Raw genomic sequence first — 21,000 nt, forward strand, 5'->3', positions numbered from 1 at the left:
CACACATACAAGATACATATTCTATTTTTTTTTTTGCGTGACAGATAACACAGAAAAATATTGAAAATCGCGACATCACGTGACGGATTGCTCCAACTCTCTGATTGGCTGATCTGCATTCTAGTAAACTCAATCTCTGACCTAATTAGCTTAATTTAAATATGAATGCCATGTTTTGACTGGCATCCAAATGATTGGGTATTTTTTTTTAAATGATATCCATCTCTGACTGACACATATTTCTGCTGCTCGCTCCTGTCCTGGCTTGCAGAATGTGCAACATGACATTCCTGCAGCGATTGAGAAAGCTGGCCATATTGAAAAAGTATATGTCACAACCAAAGATGTCAACTATACTTGGGATAGTTCACGCTCGACTTTAACTTAGGTATAAATATTTATTCTTATATCGCCTGGAAACTCTTTAGTGCTTAATAAAAACTACATAGCAACCATCTTTTGTAGTTCACTTTGATAATCAATATAATGAAAAGCTACTTAAAAATAGCTTTCTTTATGTGAAAACAGCCAAAATGTATAAAAATGTGGAATGTGCGTACGCATGCGCAAACAGTGCTCCGTCAAACAGCCGTTAAGTACTGTAATAACCGACTCTCTCACCCTTTCGCTTATATATAAATTAGTTTATAAAAAAAGAAAAAAATAACTGTTGTTCTTTTACACTAGTACCGTTTTAAAAGCGAATGAAAAACTGTAGCGTGTCTGAGCGAAGCAGAACCGAAGTAGCAGGGAGTCCTCTCGTCGCCTAGCTTAGCGCCCTCCCTGCCCAGTTCAGCAGCTCCTCTCCGCCTTGTGTCCCTCTCTTCCTATCACTGTCAGCTCGGCTCAGTCAGTAGTTTAGCAGGCTAGTACGGAGACACAAGGGCTGCTCCCTTTCGCCTCTGCTCGGTCTGCTTCAGCACACCAACACCATACATTCCGCACCATGGCTGCCACGGACGTTGACGTGTTTTCGGTAAGCAAATGCTATCCGGAGCTCCTTGTTTTTTTTCCTCTCTGTTTTCTAGGAGCAGTAAACATTGCAAGTGCAGCTACGGGCACACTTGGCTGTGATTAGTAAAAGTGTGTGTTAGCTGCTGTCTATGTGTGGGTATGTATGTAGCTAAGCCTCCCCCGCTTTTGGAGCCTGGACTGTGGGCTCAGGCGAGATGGTGGGAGTGATTTCGGTGATGGTGACTGTGTTTTTCCCAGTTATGGGGAAATTAAGTACGCTACAGTAGCTGACTATTTTTAATGTCGTGCCGTGTAATGCATTTTTTTTCTCTTCGGTTGCGTTTACACGCGTGGACGCGTTGCTGAATATATGGGTGTAGCGTATGGAAACATTAAACTATTTACTGTTGAGATTGTTAGAAATTAAGGAAACAAACATTGCAACCGCCATGGAGAATCACAGTTAGGCATGTACACTGGCTAGCCAGTGGATAAAATTACCACTTGAAGACTCCTTTAGGTGTATTAATCGCAGTGATGAGTAATAAATACACTTGTGTTTTTTTTCCTTAGACTCAAAATGTTATGTTTACAGCCATGGGTATGTCAGTTCATGATACTGCTTTGTACAGTGGCACAGTAGCAGGCTGGGCAGAGTAGTATCAGTTGAGGGTGGAATGCATCCTGGATTACATCCATAGTAACATGCCATGTTGTCATTCAGGTGTGACTCTGTAGGTACAGTGAAGTGTCGCAAAACATACCTGAAAATTCTCTGTAAATTCCCACAAAGTCACATGACAAAGAATAGGTGAGTGTATGAATGATGTTAGTAATAATGGTGATGATGTTGTTGTAGTAAAGTGGCAAATGAATGGGAGAAGGTGATTAACTTTTTTGGCAGATGCTTGAAAAGATCTCTGTGTTAGGCTGTAAGCAGAGCTGACTTGCAGGGATAAAGAGATTAAGGACACACTCCCGGCCACTCCTACCACTTATTGATGCAACACATGTCTGCGAAGAAAAGGAGAGGATCCAGAAATAAAGAGAGGATATTGCACTCCTCGCATTTCTTAAATTAGGAAGGTATCCAGGAATGGGGGCTCAGAGCCCAGTGGAAGTTTCCAAAATGTCTCATCTGGAATACGAAATTTAGAGGATTGATTAATGAGAAAAATGCTGAGAATGCAGCGAAACAGGCCGGCGTTGGCAGCAACGCAGCTGTCTAACATCCTGAACTAAGTGAGACCACATTGAACAAACTGACCTGCTGGCCTGGCAGTTTGTGTAAAGGGAGTACTGTTTAATTACACCCAGCTATTGATAGAGATGTGTGCTTGGTTGGATTGTTTTTCCACGTCAGCCCCATCCGGTGGAGCCTGTAGCGCTGGGATAACTTTCTAGGCCGGATCCACATGAAGTGATCAATACAAGCCAACTGCCTAACAATGTGTGTCGTTCTCAATTATTGATTGCATTAGAGTGTGTAGCATAAAAATAATGATGTTCATTTTCATTTGGATGCAATTAAAAAAAATAAAAAGCCCGAGCACATTCAGGAGGCACAGTGCTTACTGACCCTGAAGAGTATTGTCTCTCCCGTGAGGACTGCATGCGTGAAATGAAATTAGCTCCATAAAGTGCTTAAAGCCAAGAGATGTGGAGTAAGGACTCAAGCAGGCGAGCAGGCAGGTCCTTGCTCTTTTAAAAGCTTATTTAACTTGTGCTTACAATGTCTTCATACAGCTGGTGCTCTAGTTGCACATGCATTTGTTAATGAAACACATCCTGGAACAAGAAGGAACACGCCTGTATCACATTGTTTAGGTCAAAGTGTGGCTCAAGTTTACCGCCATCAGCGTTGTAAGCTGTATATAGAACTTGTGGGGCTTAAACGGCCTTCGGGCGAGCTTGTCAAACCTGGTGAATCGGATGAATCATGACATCCAAGCTGCAGCCTCAGCTGTGATGAGTCAATATCTGTCTCCCAATTCTTTATTTACTGAGGTTAAATTTGCAAAATAATGTCAGCACAGGCTGAATGAGGATTACCATGTATGTAGCTCAGTTATTTTCTTAGTTATCAGTGAAATGTAACAAAGTGTGGTCCACAATGAACAGCTGAACCGGATAGACTGGCGGCTAGACATGCTCCCATACCTACAGCCGATCTGATATATGAAACTGTACGCTGATATGTCTGGATGTAGAAAAAGATTCTCTGGCTAAGTTGTGCACCCTGCAGCACATGGAGCAGGGTGCACACCACAGCTGAGCAGACAGCGTGGAGATAAGCATTGTGTTCGTGTTTAGATGCTAACGGGTTAGTAAACCACATTGCTGCGAAGTTATTTTCCCCTTCTAGTGTAACTCACATATTGTATTTGAGTAGCGGTTTAAACATTCGCAGGACAAGCGAAAGATCCCAAGTTCCATCCCAGGAGGAAACGCAAATGCCTTTGGGCTTGTATCAGGAAGGATGTCCGGTGTAAAAACTCTGCCAAATTAAACATGCGGAGCTAACCGCTGTGGTGATCCCTTGTGAATAGGGGAGCAGCGAAAAGTAGCTGTTGCATGTATACATTATGATGTCCAGTACATCAATATTGTGATATTTATTCCTTAAAAATTCAAATTGGCATCAGCTCCAAACATCATGTTTTCTAAATCAAACTTTTGCTCTTCTCTATGGAATTTGCTCCAGATGAATATTTGTGTTCTTTAAAATTAAGTCAACCATCAGCTCATTAACCCAGAACTGATTTGGCCATTTTTGGCAGAGTGGACGGTAAAACAGAAGGTAGGGTCCCTCCAGTTTCATCAGTAAATACCAATAAGAAGGGCAGGAGAAGAGAAAACTGCGTTAAGGTAGATTCTTAAGTCAAAATCATATTTATGCATGGACTGTGCAGTTGGTTGCTCCTTTTCCTTTTATATGACTAGCCAAATCAAGCTCTTACTTCATTCAAAATTAGCACATAAAGCAAATTACATATTTTACGTCCTGGAGTTTTTCTTCCCTGGGATCCACATTTTTGAATTAAATCAGCTTTTAAGTATCAACCAGAAGTATTCAACAACGTGTTTGCTAGTTAGTATAAGACAGGGGTGGCCAACCAGTCAGAGACCAAGAGCCACTTTCTTTTACTGTGTTATTGCAAAGAGCCACATCATACGCATGGGCACACATGAACATCACCCATCCTTTCCTCCCTCTCTCACACACACACACACACACACACACACACACACACACACACACACACACACACACACACACACACACACAAAATACACACATCTCTGCTCAGCCAGATTTATTGTAAATGTCACACACCAACATGATAATGACAGAAATGGACTCCTACAGTACTAAAACCACAGGCCAGTCATTTTCAACAATGAACATTGTGTGCACTGTCTCACACACACAAACTCTCAGTTCAACCAAGTCCACAAACAAAAATATAATAATCTACAATAGCATTTACTTTTACAATGCATGTTGTTTAGTGGGACTTCTGGCATTCCTTGCCTTGAACAATCCTCTTTAAATCTGGCTTGTATTCCGTTGTTGCCACTCGAAGCAATTCTTTCACATGTGTGTCAGTCAGAACAGATCGATGCTTTGATTTGACATGTTTTAGGGTAGAAAACACAGACTCGCAGACGTATGTTGACCCAAACATTGACAGTATCTTAAGCGCAGCCCGTTTGACATTGGGGTATTTTTCCATTGGCACACTTTTCCAGAACTCAATGGTCCCTTCCCTTAAAGCAGGTTTCAATTGGTCCTTTTCACAAAGATCGATCATCTCCAACTCAGCCGCAGCTTCATCTGTGACTAGCGGGACTTTCAAACAGCCGGTCTCTGCATTAAATGGGTCGACGAGGAACATAATCTGTGGCCTTTTCAATTGTAGATCATGGAACCGGGTAACAAAGCTTTCGTGCAAGTTTTCAATCAGCATTGCATATCTGGCTCTTTGCTTACTCAGGGCGGCGCTGGCGACTTGCCTGCTGGCTTTTAGCAGAGTGGGAAAATGCGTTAAATCTCCCTTTTGAATATGTGAACAGCTTCAGTTTGTTGACAAACGCAAACACACTTTGCACCAGGTCAGGCAGCATTTTTAACTTACCCTGCGGGGTCAGGTTCAGTCTGTCCAAGTGACACAGCATGTCGACCAAAAAGGCCAGACCCATAATCCACTTGAGGTCCGAGAGCTCGGGATAGTCCTTGTCCTTCTTTTCCATAAACAGTTTCACGGCATCCAAAAGCTCAAAGAAGCGAGAGAGTACCTGGCCTTTTGACAGCCACCTCACAGTGCAGTGCAGCGGCAGGTCACCTGGAAGCTCTTGGTCCACCTCAGCGATGAGATTCTTGAATTGCCTGTGGTTAAGCGCATGTGTGCGGATATAGTTGACGATTTCCATCACAGGCTTCATGACGTTATCTAAATTCAATGATTTAGACACGAGTTGCTCCATGTGGATGATGCAGTGGAAATTCCAAAAGTCAGGAATAGTTTGATCAGCTTTGCACAGCCCCACAAGCCCGTTCACAGATCCCATCATGGCTGGTGCTCCATCCGTGGCTATTGCAGTTAATTTCGTTATGGGCAGATTTGCTTTTTCAAATGCAGCCATCATGGTTTCTTTCACATCTATGCCACGGGTTCTGTCTTTTAATGGCACAATATCCAGGAGTTCTTCTTTGATCACACAATCGTTTGACACAGACCGTGCAAATATTGCCAACTGAGGCTTGTCTTGTATATCACAACTCTCATCCAATGCCACACTAAAATACTCACATGCTTGAAGGTCAGAGTGCAACTGTGATTCAATAGCCGTGTTAATGTCCGATATTCTGTGTTCAACAGTGTGGCGGGACAGTTGGACGTCTGATACCATGCGTTTTAATTTGTCGTTTTCAGGAGACATTGCTTTTGTGGCTGATAGGATAAGTTAAAAACAAAAACATACTTTCTTCTTTTCTAATGGTAAGGAACCCCCATAAAGATAAGTATGCTGTGCATCTGTCTCGTAAAATGGTTCCTGTCTCAACTTCCCATCTGTCACTCCTTTTTTTTCCCTTTTGTCTTTACTGTTCGGCATGGATGGTGTTACTACTGGTGAGGCTCAGTAGTAATGTAAGCATGTTCACGAGCGTGGGGCAGATTATAATAGCATAAAAGACAAGAGGAGGCACACGTCATTCAAATCTCAACCGTCAACATTTTTACCATTACAACATCGCTGCCAGCATGGGCAGCTGCTGAGAACCGGTGGAGCAGAAGTCTGTAGGTGTGGTTTGACCTGACAGTAACGCAAAAACACCTCACTCAGCATTTAATGCTTGTTGACGTGGAGTAAGATGCAAAAATATTTGTAACGTAATTTATAAAATACGTTATTGATTTCAAAAGTGTGACATGTTAGTACTGTGTACTGGCAGTTTGAAAGTAGAGTTACACTTTCATGAACTTACACAGCTCTCATTGGACAGGAAACACCAGTCAGCAGCCACTTCAGCTAAAGAGTGATAAATGTGTGCGTGTGTGGGTTTGTCACTGAGGCTGTCCTGTGGTCTCCTCCCTTCACAGATGCTAAGTCAAATCAAACCCAAAGTGTGACAAGAAGCCCCCAAAATGTCATTTGCACTTTCATTACCTGCAAAAGCTTAATACAGTATATACAGTTTGAATCACAATAAAAGTAATTTCATTTCATGCCACATTCAAGTGGATGAATTCTGTCTTTGCTAACAGACAAACTATATCTAAACAAATTTTACATCAAGATGTTAAAGTAGTAGTAGTAATGTGTGAAGTTTTCTTCCCCACAAACATGAGCTGCAACTGTATGTTTGTGCGTGGTTGCTGCTGTCTGTCAGGTGGAGGTTCACTGAGGCAGACACAAGCTGCAGACACCAGTCAGGCGGGGATGTAGGCCAGAAGGCTGGAAGACAGCTGAAAAGAAGATGGCTAGAGAGGGAGGGGCCGACTGATGGCCGGTGACCGAGTGTTTCTGTGGACTGATGGGCACATGAAACAGAGCTTGGTTTTTTGCCTGAGTTTATATCAGGTCAGATCCGAATCACATAGAATGTTTGAAAAAATGATCTCACGGCTTGCTTGGTTAGAGCCCAGAAATTCACTGAATATCCACAGCTTTGTAGCACTGAGTTGCATTTTTAAAGAAAGAACTAGCTTGGATAAGAGCGGCAGACGAGCAGTATTTCGGTCCCTGATTAAGTGATCCCGTGCAGAGGTTCATTATTTTGTACCTTAAACAATCATAACTAAACATGTGGCAGAATATACAATGAAAATGGTTACGTGTTTCACCGACTTCAGGGTTGCAGTGCAGGATACACATACTACAGAACAAACTGAGAGCTTTTCTTTTAGTTTTTGCACAGGTTTTATTTTAAAAAAAACGTATCACAACTCTTTTTGGGTGACCCAGTAGACCATGCAGATGTGACGGTGAGGACCTTGAAACTGATTACCTTTAATTACCTTTACTTGTGCCATTCTTTTTGTTTCACATCGGATTTTCATCTGCAACAATAATAAAAGGCTTTAGCAACTCGGCTAGTTTCGAGCGAGCAGCATTGTGACCTAGCCCATATTGTTTGTGGCTCATTTCACTTGGAGCCACCTGGGGCCTCTTCTGTGCAACCATTTCCTGGTGGCCTGGGAACTGTGTTGTCTCTTCAGCCTGAGACAGTTAACCAGAAGCTTTTCATTCCTGACATACTTTGTGCCGCTGCTTTTCTCTTCTTCCGAGCTAGCTCGGGTGGGTGGGTGGACAGTCAGATACCTCATAGTTTCCCTAACGGTTCTTGTCTGTTGGTTATACATCCTGTATTTGCTAATGGGTGTTATTATGTTCTCGACATCAAATCTAAATGGACCAGAAAGCAAAAAAAACAGGCAGGTTTATTTTTAGATATGTCATGTTGTTAAATAAATCCAGTTGGCTTGAATTACATAGGGTGAAAAGAATGTATAGTGAACTAGGCAATCCTTTAATGCCTCCCTGAAAAATACCAAAGATGGAGAAATGTTTAACATAATATTATTTTTTTGGCTGTACGTCACACTTTGCTTGAGTTAAATCTATAATCTCTAATATAAATCTATATTAACAATAAAATGTGCAGTGTTTTGGCAGCTGAAATTAAAGTGCTTTATTTAACACATTTAGTTCTGCAACATCTTGCACTCATTGCAATAAATGAGTTTCTTATCAACTCTCAACTCTCTATCTGAGCTATTTCTGCACTGTTTTTCTTTTTGAGAAATGAAATGTCATTGCAGTCCATTTTTATTTTCCCAACTTCTTTGATTCGTTAAGTTTTTACTTAAAGTGGAGTACTTGCACATGGCTGGATAGCCGTTTTACTGCACTAAGGACACTAAGGAAACTGAGTGCTTCCTCCTGCAGTCAGTCCAGTGCATACACTTACACATTCAGCCAGTCGAGTGACAGCTTGGGGAGTTTGTGTCCACGTCTGCAGTTCTGTGCTGTCTTCTCCTAAAAGATAACACTCTTGGTCAGGCCTGGGCACTCATTTTGCAGCAGCCGTTCACGGGGTCCATCTGCTTCTTATGTGTCGCTCACTTACACACAAAAATCATGCGCTACTGACAGCGTGATTAGGTTCAGTGTAGGAGGTCAACCCAAAATGATCCAGAGTGAGTCAGAATCCTTGTTGTTTTTCTGAATTTTTGTTTCACCATTGTGGTTTAGTAAGTTTGGAGGAATATCCACAGAAGCAGGTTTACAAGTTAAAAAAAACCCTCCTTAAGCTTAGCTATGCTCTAAATGTCTATAAAAGTATTAAATAGGAACTCTGAGCTTGAAGAAGTACACTTACAAACTAAAGTACACACTTTCAGAATTTAAAGTACAAAAGTGTTTATGGAAAAGCAGCACGCAAGCCTTTATTTATAATTTCCTGGATAAATACAGGCTTATGTAAATTTTTAACTCCTATTTTAAAACCTACTCAGGAATCCAGAGTTTAGTTTCGCTTACAGGCACAATATCATAGTCTGCTCCCTTCCCTCTATCTCAGTGGTTCTTAACCTTTTTGGAGGTACCGAACCCCACCAGTTTCATATGCGCATTCACTGAACCCCTCTTTAGTGAAAAATAAAATAAGATTTTTTCAAATTCAAGACATACATATGTTTTTTACTGGTGCACAAAATGAGCCGTGCATGTCACGGCGGAGGCTCTGCCGAACCCCTGAGACCGACTCACCGAACCCCTAGGGTTCGATCGAACCCAGGTTAAGAACCACTGCTCTATCTGAACATCTCTACCCGGCTTCATTCATTCAGCAGGCTGACTACCAATGCTGACTAGCAGGCCGACTAATGTTGTTTGACAAGGTCTGAGTTTACAGCGAATAACAAAGAAAGAATGGCCACAGCCTCTTCCTCTCATTCATCTCGGTGAACCTGAAACCGACTCCTGCAAACGTTGCAGTTATTCATTGCTTTTTCCTTTCAAAGCGACTTACAATATACGTATTCAGACTTAAGAACAAGAGCTGTATAAACTGTATAAACTGCTCGAACTGGAAATCGAGGATGATTATGGAGCTACAGTGCACACAACTGAAACCGGCTTTATCCCTTGTTTTAGCATACTAATATATTCAGTCTGTCATGCACCTATTACAATGCACAATTATTGTGTTATTGCTCCTTTCACATTTATAAATACAATGTTCATTAATAAATTCAGAACGATATGTAATGAAGGGAGTTTCTGTCTGTTGCTGTGGGGTTTGCAGTGAAATTGATGTCTTTGTTTAGCATGTTTTTTTTAATAAACATTAGTGCATTTTAAAACATCTAAATAATATTCATATTATCAATGCATATAGGATATTTATTACTTTTAACACATGTTAGTGTAGTATAGTAATCTCCCCAATGTGCTGCAGCTCAGCTCAGTATTGCCTATCTCAGCTCATGTTGGATTACTCCAGCTGTGTTGCCTGACACATTAAGCCCTGTTTTCTCGTTCACCTCCCGAAACCCCTGAATGAACACACACACACACACACACACACACACACACACACACACACACACACACACACTTTCCAGCCTGTATTATGCAGTTCAGTTAGGTTTAAAAGTCATCTTCTGTGTATTCGGAGCCTGCCTCCACCTCTCAGTTCTGTATTGTTGGCTGTGCTCTGCTCTCAGCTGCCTGTGCTTGGTGACTTCAGCTTTCAAATATGCAGTCCTTCGTGGCTCAGCCAGATGAGATCGGGTGGCCCTATTCATCTCAAGGTGCTGGCCCTCTTGTACAGCTTTAACTCTCTTCTTTGGCTGAGATTGGTTAAATGAGCTAGATCAAATGTGAAAAAAGGTTACAACCCTCCTGATTTGTTGTTGTTGTTTTTTTTTCTGGTGGTTTTTAGTTTGTCGTGCATTGCTAACTTTTGTGTTTTAGGTTAAATACTTCCGTGGCTGTTTTTTTTGGACATCTGTGGGCATCTTACTTCACCTCAGCAGTGGAGAGAGAATTTAATCAGAAGTCAAAGCACTCGATTTACTGTTCGATCTATGTCACCGATGGTCATGAGCTTTGAGAAACGACTGAAAGAGCAAGATCACTGATACAACCTGCTGAAATATCCCTGTGATCCTAAACGGTGAGATGAGTCAGTTGAGCTGATTTAGCCTTCTCATAAGGATGCCCTGTGGGTGCTCCTTTTTTTTAGAGGTGCACAATGCACCTCCAGCAGGGCGGAGGTTCGAAGTAGAGGGATTAAATCTCCCAGCTGCTCTTGAAGTGGCAGGGGATCCCACAGATCAAACCTGACGAAGGTGTTGCAGATAAGGCAGCCTGGGTGCCTCTTCTGTACCTGCTGTTATCATCCCACTATTAACGATATATTTCTATTATAGTGTGTAAGTTGGAGTGGTGGTGGAGTTCTGAAATGTTCACATTGGGGTTTTCTATAAAACAAGCTGCTAACTTGCATCTTGCATGTTTTCAAGTGCCTTATTCCATTTTCCATACAAATATAATCACTTCCTTCCTCTGTCTGTTAAAGCATGTCTTTCTTCTTTGTGCTTCTGAGTGATTATTCTTGAAGCTCATCCTCACTGCAGGCCCCGATTACCTAACTCATAATGTGATGGATTTTACATGTGCAGAATGAGCAGAAGGTCTTTGATGTTTCCTCGCATTGGAATGTGAGCGCTTCAGTATCTGTGCCATCCTCTTCTGAATAATGACTCGGCCATGTGTTTTCCTGACATCCGCCACACTTCTGATGTTTTTTTTTTTTTTTTTTTTTTTGTGTCCTGTAGAATGAAGAGAAACGTAACCTCAGTTTGGGTGGCCATGTTGGGTTTGACAGCCTCCCTGAGCAGCTGGTCAGCAAATCGGTCACGCAGGGTTTTTGTTTCAACATCCTATGTGTAGGTGAGTATCGGACAGAGAATGTGTAACTACTGTACATTTCTCCAGAGTCCCTCTGGCCCTCGTGTTGATTTACTTTGCACTGAGTGACATGTTTAGCTACAAAGATAAATAACAAACAGCAGCACTGTGTTGTATTTCTTGACATGAACGTAATACACTGGCTTACACTTCTGTTACAGCAATAAAAATCGATGTCTGAAAGCTGATGAAGTACTCCCAAGTGATGCTAACGCACTCTCTCTTTCTCCATCTCCCTCTCTGCTTCCAACCGTTCACAGGGGAGACTGGTATCGGAAAGTCGACGTTAATGAACACGCTCTTTAACACCATGTTTGAGAATGAAGAGGCGAGCCACTACCAGAACGGCGTGTATCTGCGGCCTCGAACATACGACCTGCAAGAAACCAACGTCCGCCTCAAACTGACCATTGTTGACACGGTTGGCTTCGGCGATCAGATCAACAAAGAGGATAGGTGAGCTAAGTGCACATACATGCAGCCCAGAGTGCCTCACAAAGTATCCAGACCTGCTTGGTAACCAGCAACAAAAACTAACAATGGTGATCACAAATATATCTCTGCATTATCCCATAAGCCAAAAGCAGAAGTAAAAAAACCGAATTGACTGTGATTTCCTTTGGTCTGTTGTAAAAGCAGATTTCCCTGTAAGTATTCCCCAAAAATCGGCGAGCTGCAAAATGACATTGACACATTTTTAATGAAAAGATGCTTACGCAGGCAAACGAGTGACCCAGACACACAAACCACTGTCAGTCCAGACTTCTGCACTTTTCTTTTATGGTGTCTCCGAAGGCTGAAATTGAAGGAAGTTGGAGAAATAAAGAGGAAATTGTTGATTTGTTTATTTTAACATTCAGCTGTGGAATTAAGTGTACTTGTTGTGGCCTAGCCAGCAAGCAGCACTCTCACGCTCTTTGATAGCAGCTTTCTCTGTAGACCGTTTAAACCAACATGGCGAAGGACAGAGCCTGCAGCGGAGTGTAACGGCACACTGAGAGAGCTTCAAAAGGTCACAGTTTGTGCATTCCTCAGAGAAGATTGAAGATGGATGTGAAGTGAGAGGACAGATGACTGTAAACATGTTGCAAGCTGAGGGAATGGAATACATTTTTTTCCTGTTCTACTTATGTGTCACTTTTGAGTTGTAAAACATCAGTGAAGTGGCACATCTGGAGTTGAACAGTCGACAAGATGATGTCATTTTCAGTTATTTGTCATGTTTAGCAAAGATGGAAGTAGTGTATGGTGATGGTTAACAGGAAAAACTTGGAATTACTGGCTTTAGGTCAGAGAGTTTGTAGAAATCACATTCAAGCTCTTAGATTAAACGTAACAGGACTGTCACGATTTTCCATCTTTAGTGTTAAACTGCATCTTTCCAGAGCACACAAGGGAACTGCTTCCTATTAATTCTAAAAGAAACAAAACAAAACAGCTATGTCCTTATAGCCCTGTTTTTTGGGCTTGTTTCTCAGAGTTCGTTGTTTTCTAAAGACAAAATGTCATCATTTTCACTTTTACTTTTGCAGACGCATGTTAAACATGAGCATCTGGGTTGCATTTTGGTCACTCTGAGGCACTTTGAAGTCTATGTGACTGAATATGGATTCAGGAGGTGTTAAAGATGTTTGACACTGGTTGCAGTTGTTTTCAAGCCTTTCTACTATCCAGAGCAAGAAAAACATACAGTGTTTGAGTTGGTTGTGCAGTGTCCAAATATAACAGCACGAGATAAACGAAGGAATTCGTCTGGAGACATCTGTTCAATACAAACAAATTTACTGAACATCTCATATGTAGATGATCATAATTGTAGAGATATATAGCCAGAAAATGACAAGTGTTGATGTGAGAACCAGACTATGACTGTGTGATGTTATCTACTATGACTAATGAACCAACAGTTCGCTTAGTTTTTTATTTAAGCACGTGGCTTCCTTCTAATGGTTTTCTTCTCATCTTCCCAAATGAAACGAGTTAAAGCTGCAGACTCAAATAAACAAGTCTGGTGTGAATGTGATTCAAAACATCCCAATGAGGCTGGTCACCGGCTTTTGTGGTTAAAAGATTGAAAACAGCTTATAGAAACCAACTGTACTGGAGCAATAACCAACAGAAATGTGTTATTTTAATGAAATGTAAGTAACATTTTCTGACATTTAGCTGTATAGTCAAGTAGCTGTGAGCGAGTGGTGTAGCATTAAAGGCACTCCCCATCTCTCCTGTCCTTTCTCGCAAATGCTCGAGGAGAAAAGGCTGTAAAGAAGACGATGTGTTACTTTGTGTTCGTGCCCTTCACTGATTTACTGGTGACACTTAAAGGCTCCAAAAGCGGTCACTGCTCTGTGAGAGAGAGGACGCGTTGTTTTCTGCAGCCTCTTTGATTAGTTTCAACTGGACCTTCCATAAGCTGAACACAAATTTCATGCAGCACTAAGCTGTGCAACTCTAAGCTGAGATCTTGGCATTGAATCAGATCTCACAGTTACTGAAAACATATCTGTGTCTTTTCCTTTTCCTGTGAAAAGTCCCCTTTCCCTTTTCATATTCATTACCAGCGCATGAATAAGAAGACAAATATTTAGCTTTGACCCACAGACATAAATCCTAACGGTTTCTCTTTTCTCCCCTCCTCTCTCCACAGTTACAAACCCATTGTTGACTACATTGACACTCAGTTTGAAAACTATCTCCAGGAAGAGCTGAAGATCAAACGCTCGCTGTTTAACTACCACGACACCAGGATCCACATCTGCCTTTATTTCATTGCCCCGACAGGACACTCCCTCAAGTCCCTGGACCTCGTTACTATGAAAAAACTGGACAGCAAGGTACGCACATGTGACACACAAGCATGCATCTATATTTTCCCTCTGGAAAAATGCAAGTGTGTTTGAATAATATTAGTCTGAAGTCAGACTTCCCTTTCCGTGTGACTGGTTTGAATTTCACTGAAACGAGGGCATCCCTGATCTGCCTACCAGGGTGTGGACTCTGTGTCCCAAAAGAGAAGAGTAAAGTTGAAACAAAAATGTTCCAGTGACTATGCAAGTTTCCATTTCATCTTTTAGGATTTCAAGAAGAGTTCACATGGCAGTGTTTAGGCTGAACCTATTTGGCTATTTCTGTGGAAAAGGATTAATGGTTTGAACTGTAATAGTCGTGATTTGGGGAAAGAGAACCTCTCCATGACTAGTTTTACACCTAAAAAGCCAGCATAGTGAAAAAATTTGATTTGGTGTTTTAAGGCAGCGGTCCCCAACCCCCGGGCCTCGGACCGGTACCGGTCCGTGAGTCGTTTGGTACCGGGCCGCGAGAGTTGAGGCTCAGGTGTGAAATGTATAGTTTTCAGGGTTTTTATCGGTTTTCAGCGTTATTTTGTTATCGTTTTTATCGCTTACTCGGTTTTCCTTGGTCTTTTCACGTGTGTTATGAATAAATTTGATTTTTTTCGGTACCGGTACTAGTTTTATTTTGTTGTATTTATCCACGACACCTTAAAGGCCGGTCCATGAAAATATTGTCGGGCATAAACCGGTCCGTGGTGCAAAAAAGGTTGGGGACCACTGTTTTAAGGGACAGATTCTTATTTATAAAAAGATATTTATGTCAGTTTAAACTACTCTGCTTCCAATACATCAGCATCACAACCTTCTAATTCACTCTGAGATTGAGTTTGGTATATGTTTGCAGGTCAGCACACAGCTGTACAACAGTCAATAGTCAGATTCAGGAAGACATTGATTTGTGGCTTTTTCATTGTTGTTGTGAGTATTACTGCACAGATTATTGCTCCATGGATCTATGATTTGCTGTATGTGATGAGTGTATCTCACTGGAGATGCAGTCGTTGGGATTGCCTTCATTAAATAACAAATGGAAAAAAAAATCTCATCAAAACAGCACTTGGGGCAAAGAAGGGGAAAGGGGCGGAGTCACTGTGGTGTACATAGTTAGACAAGCCAGATAAGTCAGTTTGGAGCCATTAAGTTGGAGCCATTTGTATTTATTATTTTATTATTTATATTTTATTGTATTAAGTGGTCATTGCCTGTTTATTATCTGTTTATTTTGTCATTTTATTCCTGTTTTCACAGTTTAATAAAATTAATTATTAAAAGCCAGGGAGGTGAGCTGTAAGACATTATGAAGCAGACAAAACCCAGAGGAGCGTGAATGACGGTGAAAGAGGAGATTTGTATTTTCAGCTCTGCAGGAGCTCGTTTAACTTTAAAGCTGTGAGGCAGTAAACTCACACAGGAGTTGTCACATTTCACTTACAAAGCTTTATGTGGAAGCCATAAGCCAATTTTTGTGAATTTGTATGAGATTATACCAAAACAATACACTGTAAGGTTCAGCAATCAAATTTAATTCGATCATTCAGATTGATCTGCAGTGGTTGCGATTAGTTTTTCAGTCTATTTAACTCCTAATAGCACTGCTGTAGAGCTGATGAAGTGGTAGCTTTGTCTCTGTTTGTTTCTGTTGGTGCAGTAATAATAAATCCAGAATAAAGCAGATGGTCAGCTTGTGACCAACCCTGCTGGCTTTCCCCTGCCAACAATCAAGCCATCTCTGCCAGAAGTCTCTCGATACTCTTCATAATAAAAACTAGATACCTCAGCCAAATGCCGCTCTACAGGGACACTTAATAGTTTTATGGCATCAGAAAAAGTGTATAAATAATTTATGCAACGGCTCTTAACTCAGTCCTCAGCTTTCAGGAACAAATTTGATTCAGTATATTAAACCCTATCTTAAAAACCCAAGGGTTTATTCTTTTCTTTTCAAAGTACTTTTTTATTACAAAATTAAACCAGTGCTTCTGGTATTTTTACTAAAACTGTCCTTTAGGGATACAGGAGTTCAAACCTAACCTGTGAAGGAACCTATACGAACTTTAGAAAAGGACAGAAATCCAAATTTAGGACTCTCCTTGCTGTGAAACGATGGCGCTGACCACCAAGCCCGTGTGCTGTCTTGATGTGCCAACAGAACGATCAAAACCTGGCACGCTATGTTTGCCAACTGTCTCCTTATACCACCCAAATGAGTACAGTGAACACAGCCAAGCCATGGCCTCTGCTTTGACTCATCCAACTTACCTGAGCTAAATATACTGTAGCAGAGCAGCTACCACAGCCTAAACTTTATGTAGATCCATATGATTAACATTTTTTTCTTTTGATTCTCCAGTGTAACAATCAGAGACATTTTATATATACACCTTTTTAAACATTTTTTTGTACACATTCACAAAGTGTTTCCGGATTAAACCGGAAGAAATGTAGGCTTTATTTTTTATCCTTAATGATTTACACAATTCAGAACCCACTGCGGGTGTTCACGATGAGTACCACTCTGATCTCAGTGGCTCTGTCCCAGCAATTTTTCCACAATGTGCAGTGTGTTTGCTGTTGTATCTGAAAACAAGCCAATGTTGAGTAACTGCAATGTGGAAGTGACACTGCTGTGTTTTACAGGGCAGATGGACTTTATGTGTGCAGGGTTCTCTTTCTAGATAGATTTGGAGGCAACATTTAAGACCCCTGCAAACCAAACAATATTCAACCTTTGCACATTTATGAGATTTCTGTCTTATTTTATGTTTATGGGCTCTGGATATCTGGAGGGTGACCACAGAAAGTGCCTACTTTGTTTTGCATAAACCAAGACAAGAAACCAAATAGCTTTAACAAAGTTATTTTATGTTTTTGCATTCAGTTTTTTATACCAGTTAGTTTTCAACAGATTACAGACGCGTTTACAGCCTAAAATCAAATTCTTAAACACGCAGAACCAAGAAATTTAAAAAAACAAAAAAAACCAAAAAAAAACCCATCCCAGTAGCTGGAAATCGTTATGTTTTTCATGGCTCGATAAATCAGGGCTATGTGTTTTTAATATCAAATTTAATGCAGAGACATATCCTTGTCAGAGAAAGCATCATTACATTGTGTGTAAATCTTAAGTTGTATCTGGAAATGAAAAAGATAAATGAACAGATCTGTCCCCTCTGACAGATAGTGTTGTCACAGGAAAAACCAGGGAAAGAGACCAGAAACAGCTTTTCCCTTCAGTCTGTGTATTTTTTTCTGTCTAACCCAGACAATGGTGTTTTTCTTGTTAACGACTCAGCCCTCCCCACACAAGGCCCGTAAAGTAAAATGTGGTTTTTAGTAAATGAAGGCAGGAAGAGAGATAAGAGTCTGAAAGGAGTGTCGTTTGTTTTAAATGAAGGTTTTAACTCTTTTTGTTAACGGATGGGAAACATTTCTACTTAACTTTATAAATTAAAGAATGTAAAAGAGTCAGTTTATTGAGGTTGTTCAATTGAAAGGACTCATGCCTCCTGCTTAACTTTAAGAATACCTTTTTAATTTGTGATGTAATCCACTGTCACATGGCTGGGTTAGGTTCCATTTTGCTGTTTTTGGTTATACCATTTTTCCTGTTTGTGGCAGATGAGATGTTTTCCAAAGTAAAAATAGAGGGAGAGGCTTGACGGAGCATTACTGAAAGGACACATTACATGCTGGGGTTCTAAAAGTAATAAGGAGTCTGCTTCCTGACTCTTGTAGTGCCGTTTTTCCACATGAGCTTTGAACAGTGTTGGCACAATCAGGTCAGGGCATTGTCCGCTCCTTACATATAGCACACAGTAGTACTGAAAATACTCGGTTTGGTTCAAGAGAAGCTGCTGCCTGAGTAGACTGTGCATGGGACAGGACACGTCATGCTGCCCACTTACCATGAGTCCTCCAGACCATGCCTACGCTGTTCTCACATCAGTGCTGTGTGACGTTATCCACAGTCAGTGGCAGCTTGCAGGTTTGAGATCTTTTAAACCCTTATCTAAGTCTGTGAGACATTTGTTGTGTTCCTGCTTTTATTGCCATCAGGTATTATTTAGGCTTCCAGGGCGTGCTTGAAAACATCTTGCTAAACATCTATTTTTATATTTGTAGATTTATTGCGACTTTCCCAGAATCTTCTTATCCAGCAGCGTCCATAAATCAGATTAAAAAAAAAATCAGGAAATACTCCAGAGCATCCCCAAGAGTCATGTGTTTATTTTTTCTTGAAAAAATAAACACATGATGATTCAAACTAATCTATTACGAGCGGCATGCAATAAGTAATTTATCATAGCAGTGTTATATCTATAAATAAATCCAGCCTTTAAAAAAGGTGAGTAATTGACTCCACAGCAGTGTTGTACATCAATTTCTTGTTCACCAAAGCCCAGAAATTACAGGAACTTCATTATGAAAACTGAGTTAAGCAGCTCATTATCCACATAATTATGTAACACAAACGATAATAATGGGATCCATTCATATTAGGTGTTTTCATATTGTTCTGTAAGCGTTTTCATTATTAAGGCTCAGACTGTATCAGCGTGGTCTCACCTGCACACTCAGAGATATTTCCTTGTATAACATTAAATGACAAAGTGCCAAAAATATTGGGCTGTTTTTTCAGGGATTATCTTTCCTGTGAACTGCTTTAATGTGGTCACAGCTGGTGTTCCTCGTCCCTCAGAACAAACATTAACTGTTTGGGAATGATCTTTGGTCAGCTGGGAAAACTCAGTTGTGGGAAGCGAGCAAATATAACACCGAGATTAGTTAAATTAGTTTGTTAAATAAGGGTTAAAACCTGATACTGGCCACCCCGCTGCAAATTAACGAGCCAACAAAGTATGATGAGATTCAAATTTGATTTTTAACAAGCTCTGACTCATACTCTAAGGCGTGCTGTGGAATTGCTGTGTGGATCTGTGGGAGTCCTGCCCATCTTCCCAGTTGGTGATCTGGGAAATGCAGCCGTACAGAGGAATGCAGACAAACTGTGCGTTTATTTCTTCACATCTGCTGCTGATTGTAGATGGAGCCGAGTTTGTTTTCATAATCACTGTTTGTTTTATTTATCAGTCGGGGTTCTGATTGGGCTTATTTGCTATTCAGTTAACTGTGCATGGTCTTATAGATGCGCTACACAGCTGTTTAAAACCTCAGTATATTTAATGTAGCTTTAATTTTTTTTAAGCAGTGTTTGCTCATGATGGTTAGATGGCAATTGCTGTAATCTGTCATGATCTGAAAACATTTGGGTGTTTCCTGTGCATCCTTTTGTTTTGTCATGTCAACGTTTAAACCAGGCTAAACCAAATGCTTCCATAATGTAACACAAAACGTCTTTGCATTATCATTTTTGGAAGACTCCACCACATTAGCAACAACAGTGCAGTGCACCACATATTTAATAACTATCTCACTTTTTTTTTTTTTTGTCATTATTTCCGCAGGTCAACATAATTCCCATCATTGCCAAAGCGGACACAATCTCCAAGAGCGAGCTTCATAAATTCAAAATAAAGATAATGAGCGAGCTGGTGAGCAACGGCGTCCAGATATATCAGTTCCCAACAGATGACGAAACTGTCAGTGAGATCAATGCCTCCATGAATGTAAGTAATATTTTTTGCACAAAAACAGTTAAAAAGTCAAAACATTCTTTGTTTTAATGACGGTAACATATGCTTTGACTAAAACACCATAAATAAAGAGTCAGTGTTTCAATGCAGATGAATTACAGTCTCACCATTTTGACTGTATACTTTGTAAAATATTTATAATATTTGCAAACACTAGCTAACCGTGGGTATGTAGCTATATACAAGGATCATATGTCGTTGGACCCACTGATTGCACTGATTGGCACTTTTCTATTCTTCTTTTTAGTTCGTAACAAGAACTAAAAAGAAGTTCTGCACTAGTCTGCCTATGCAAGCATAACTATAACAGGCACTCTGAGTGCACAAACCTGTGCCATGGGAGCTCACTCTCTGGGCCTTTTTTACTTTTAAGGGAACAGTATTGTATTTTGTATATAAACTTAATGGAGGAGTAGGTAATTGGTAAAATGTATTGAATTATAAATAACTGGGTATGAATAACTTCAGCGTATTATATACTATTTTACTGAAGTATACTTCTATATAACCAGTCAGCTCATTTTCTTTCTCTTCATAAAGCTTTCTTTAAAGATATAAGGTGAGAGGTCAAATGTTACATGATATTTGGATGCAAACTATTATGTGATATTTGGAATCCCCATATATCCCCATATACAGTGGGATGCAAAAGTTTGGGCAACCTTGTTAATAGTCATTATTTTCCTGTATAAATCGTTGGTTGTTACAATAAAAAAAATGTCAGTTAAATATATCATATAGGAGACACACACAGTGATATTTGAGAAGTGAAATGAAGTTTATTGGATTTACAGAAAGTGTGCAATAATTGTTTAAACAAAATCAGACAGGTGCATAAATTTGGGCACCACAAAAAAAGAAATGAAATCAATATTTAGTAGATCCGCCTTTTGCAGAAATTACAGCCTCTAAACGCTTCCTGTAGGTTCCAATGAGAGTCTGGATTGTGGTTGAAGGTATTTTGGACCATTCCTCTTTACAAAACATCTCTAGTTCATTCAGGTTTGATGGCTTCCGAGCATGGACAGCTCTCTTTAACTCACACCACAGATTTT

At 40.5% G+C, this 21,000-nt stretch overlaps 1 protein-coding gene across 3 annotated transcripts in view; it reads left to right on the forward strand.

Moving 5' to 3' along the window:
* The first annotated feature begins 751 nt into the window (after positions 1-751).
* septin8a (septin 8a) overlaps positions 752-21,000 on the forward strand; it is a 40,760-nt gene continuing 20,511 nt past the window's right edge. The window contains exons 1-5 of one of the 3 annotated variants that reach the window (XM_084940667.1): positions 752-976; positions 11,307-11,421; positions 11,700-11,895; positions 14,087-14,273; positions 19,757-19,918. In XM_084940667.1, the coding sequence (XP_084796793.1) occupies positions 947-976; positions 11,307-11,421; positions 11,700-11,895; positions 14,087-14,273; positions 19,757-19,918 (690 nt within the window). In that variant the 5' untranslated portion in view covers positions 752-946. The remainder of the gene's footprint in view (positions 977-11,306; positions 11,422-11,699; positions 11,896-14,086; positions 14,274-19,756; positions 19,919-21,000) is intronic. The other 2 variants (XM_084940669.1, XM_084940668.1) reach the window with 2 other exon arrangements.

This window comes from Perissodus microlepis, chromosome 10, assembly GCF_051167445.1.
Source record: "Perissodus microlepis isolate ML-2025 ecotype Zambia chromosome 10, ASM5116744v1, whole genome shotgun sequence".
Taxonomy (NCBI): Eukaryota; Metazoa; Chordata; class Actinopteri; order Cichliformes; family Cichlidae; genus Perissodus; species Perissodus microlepis.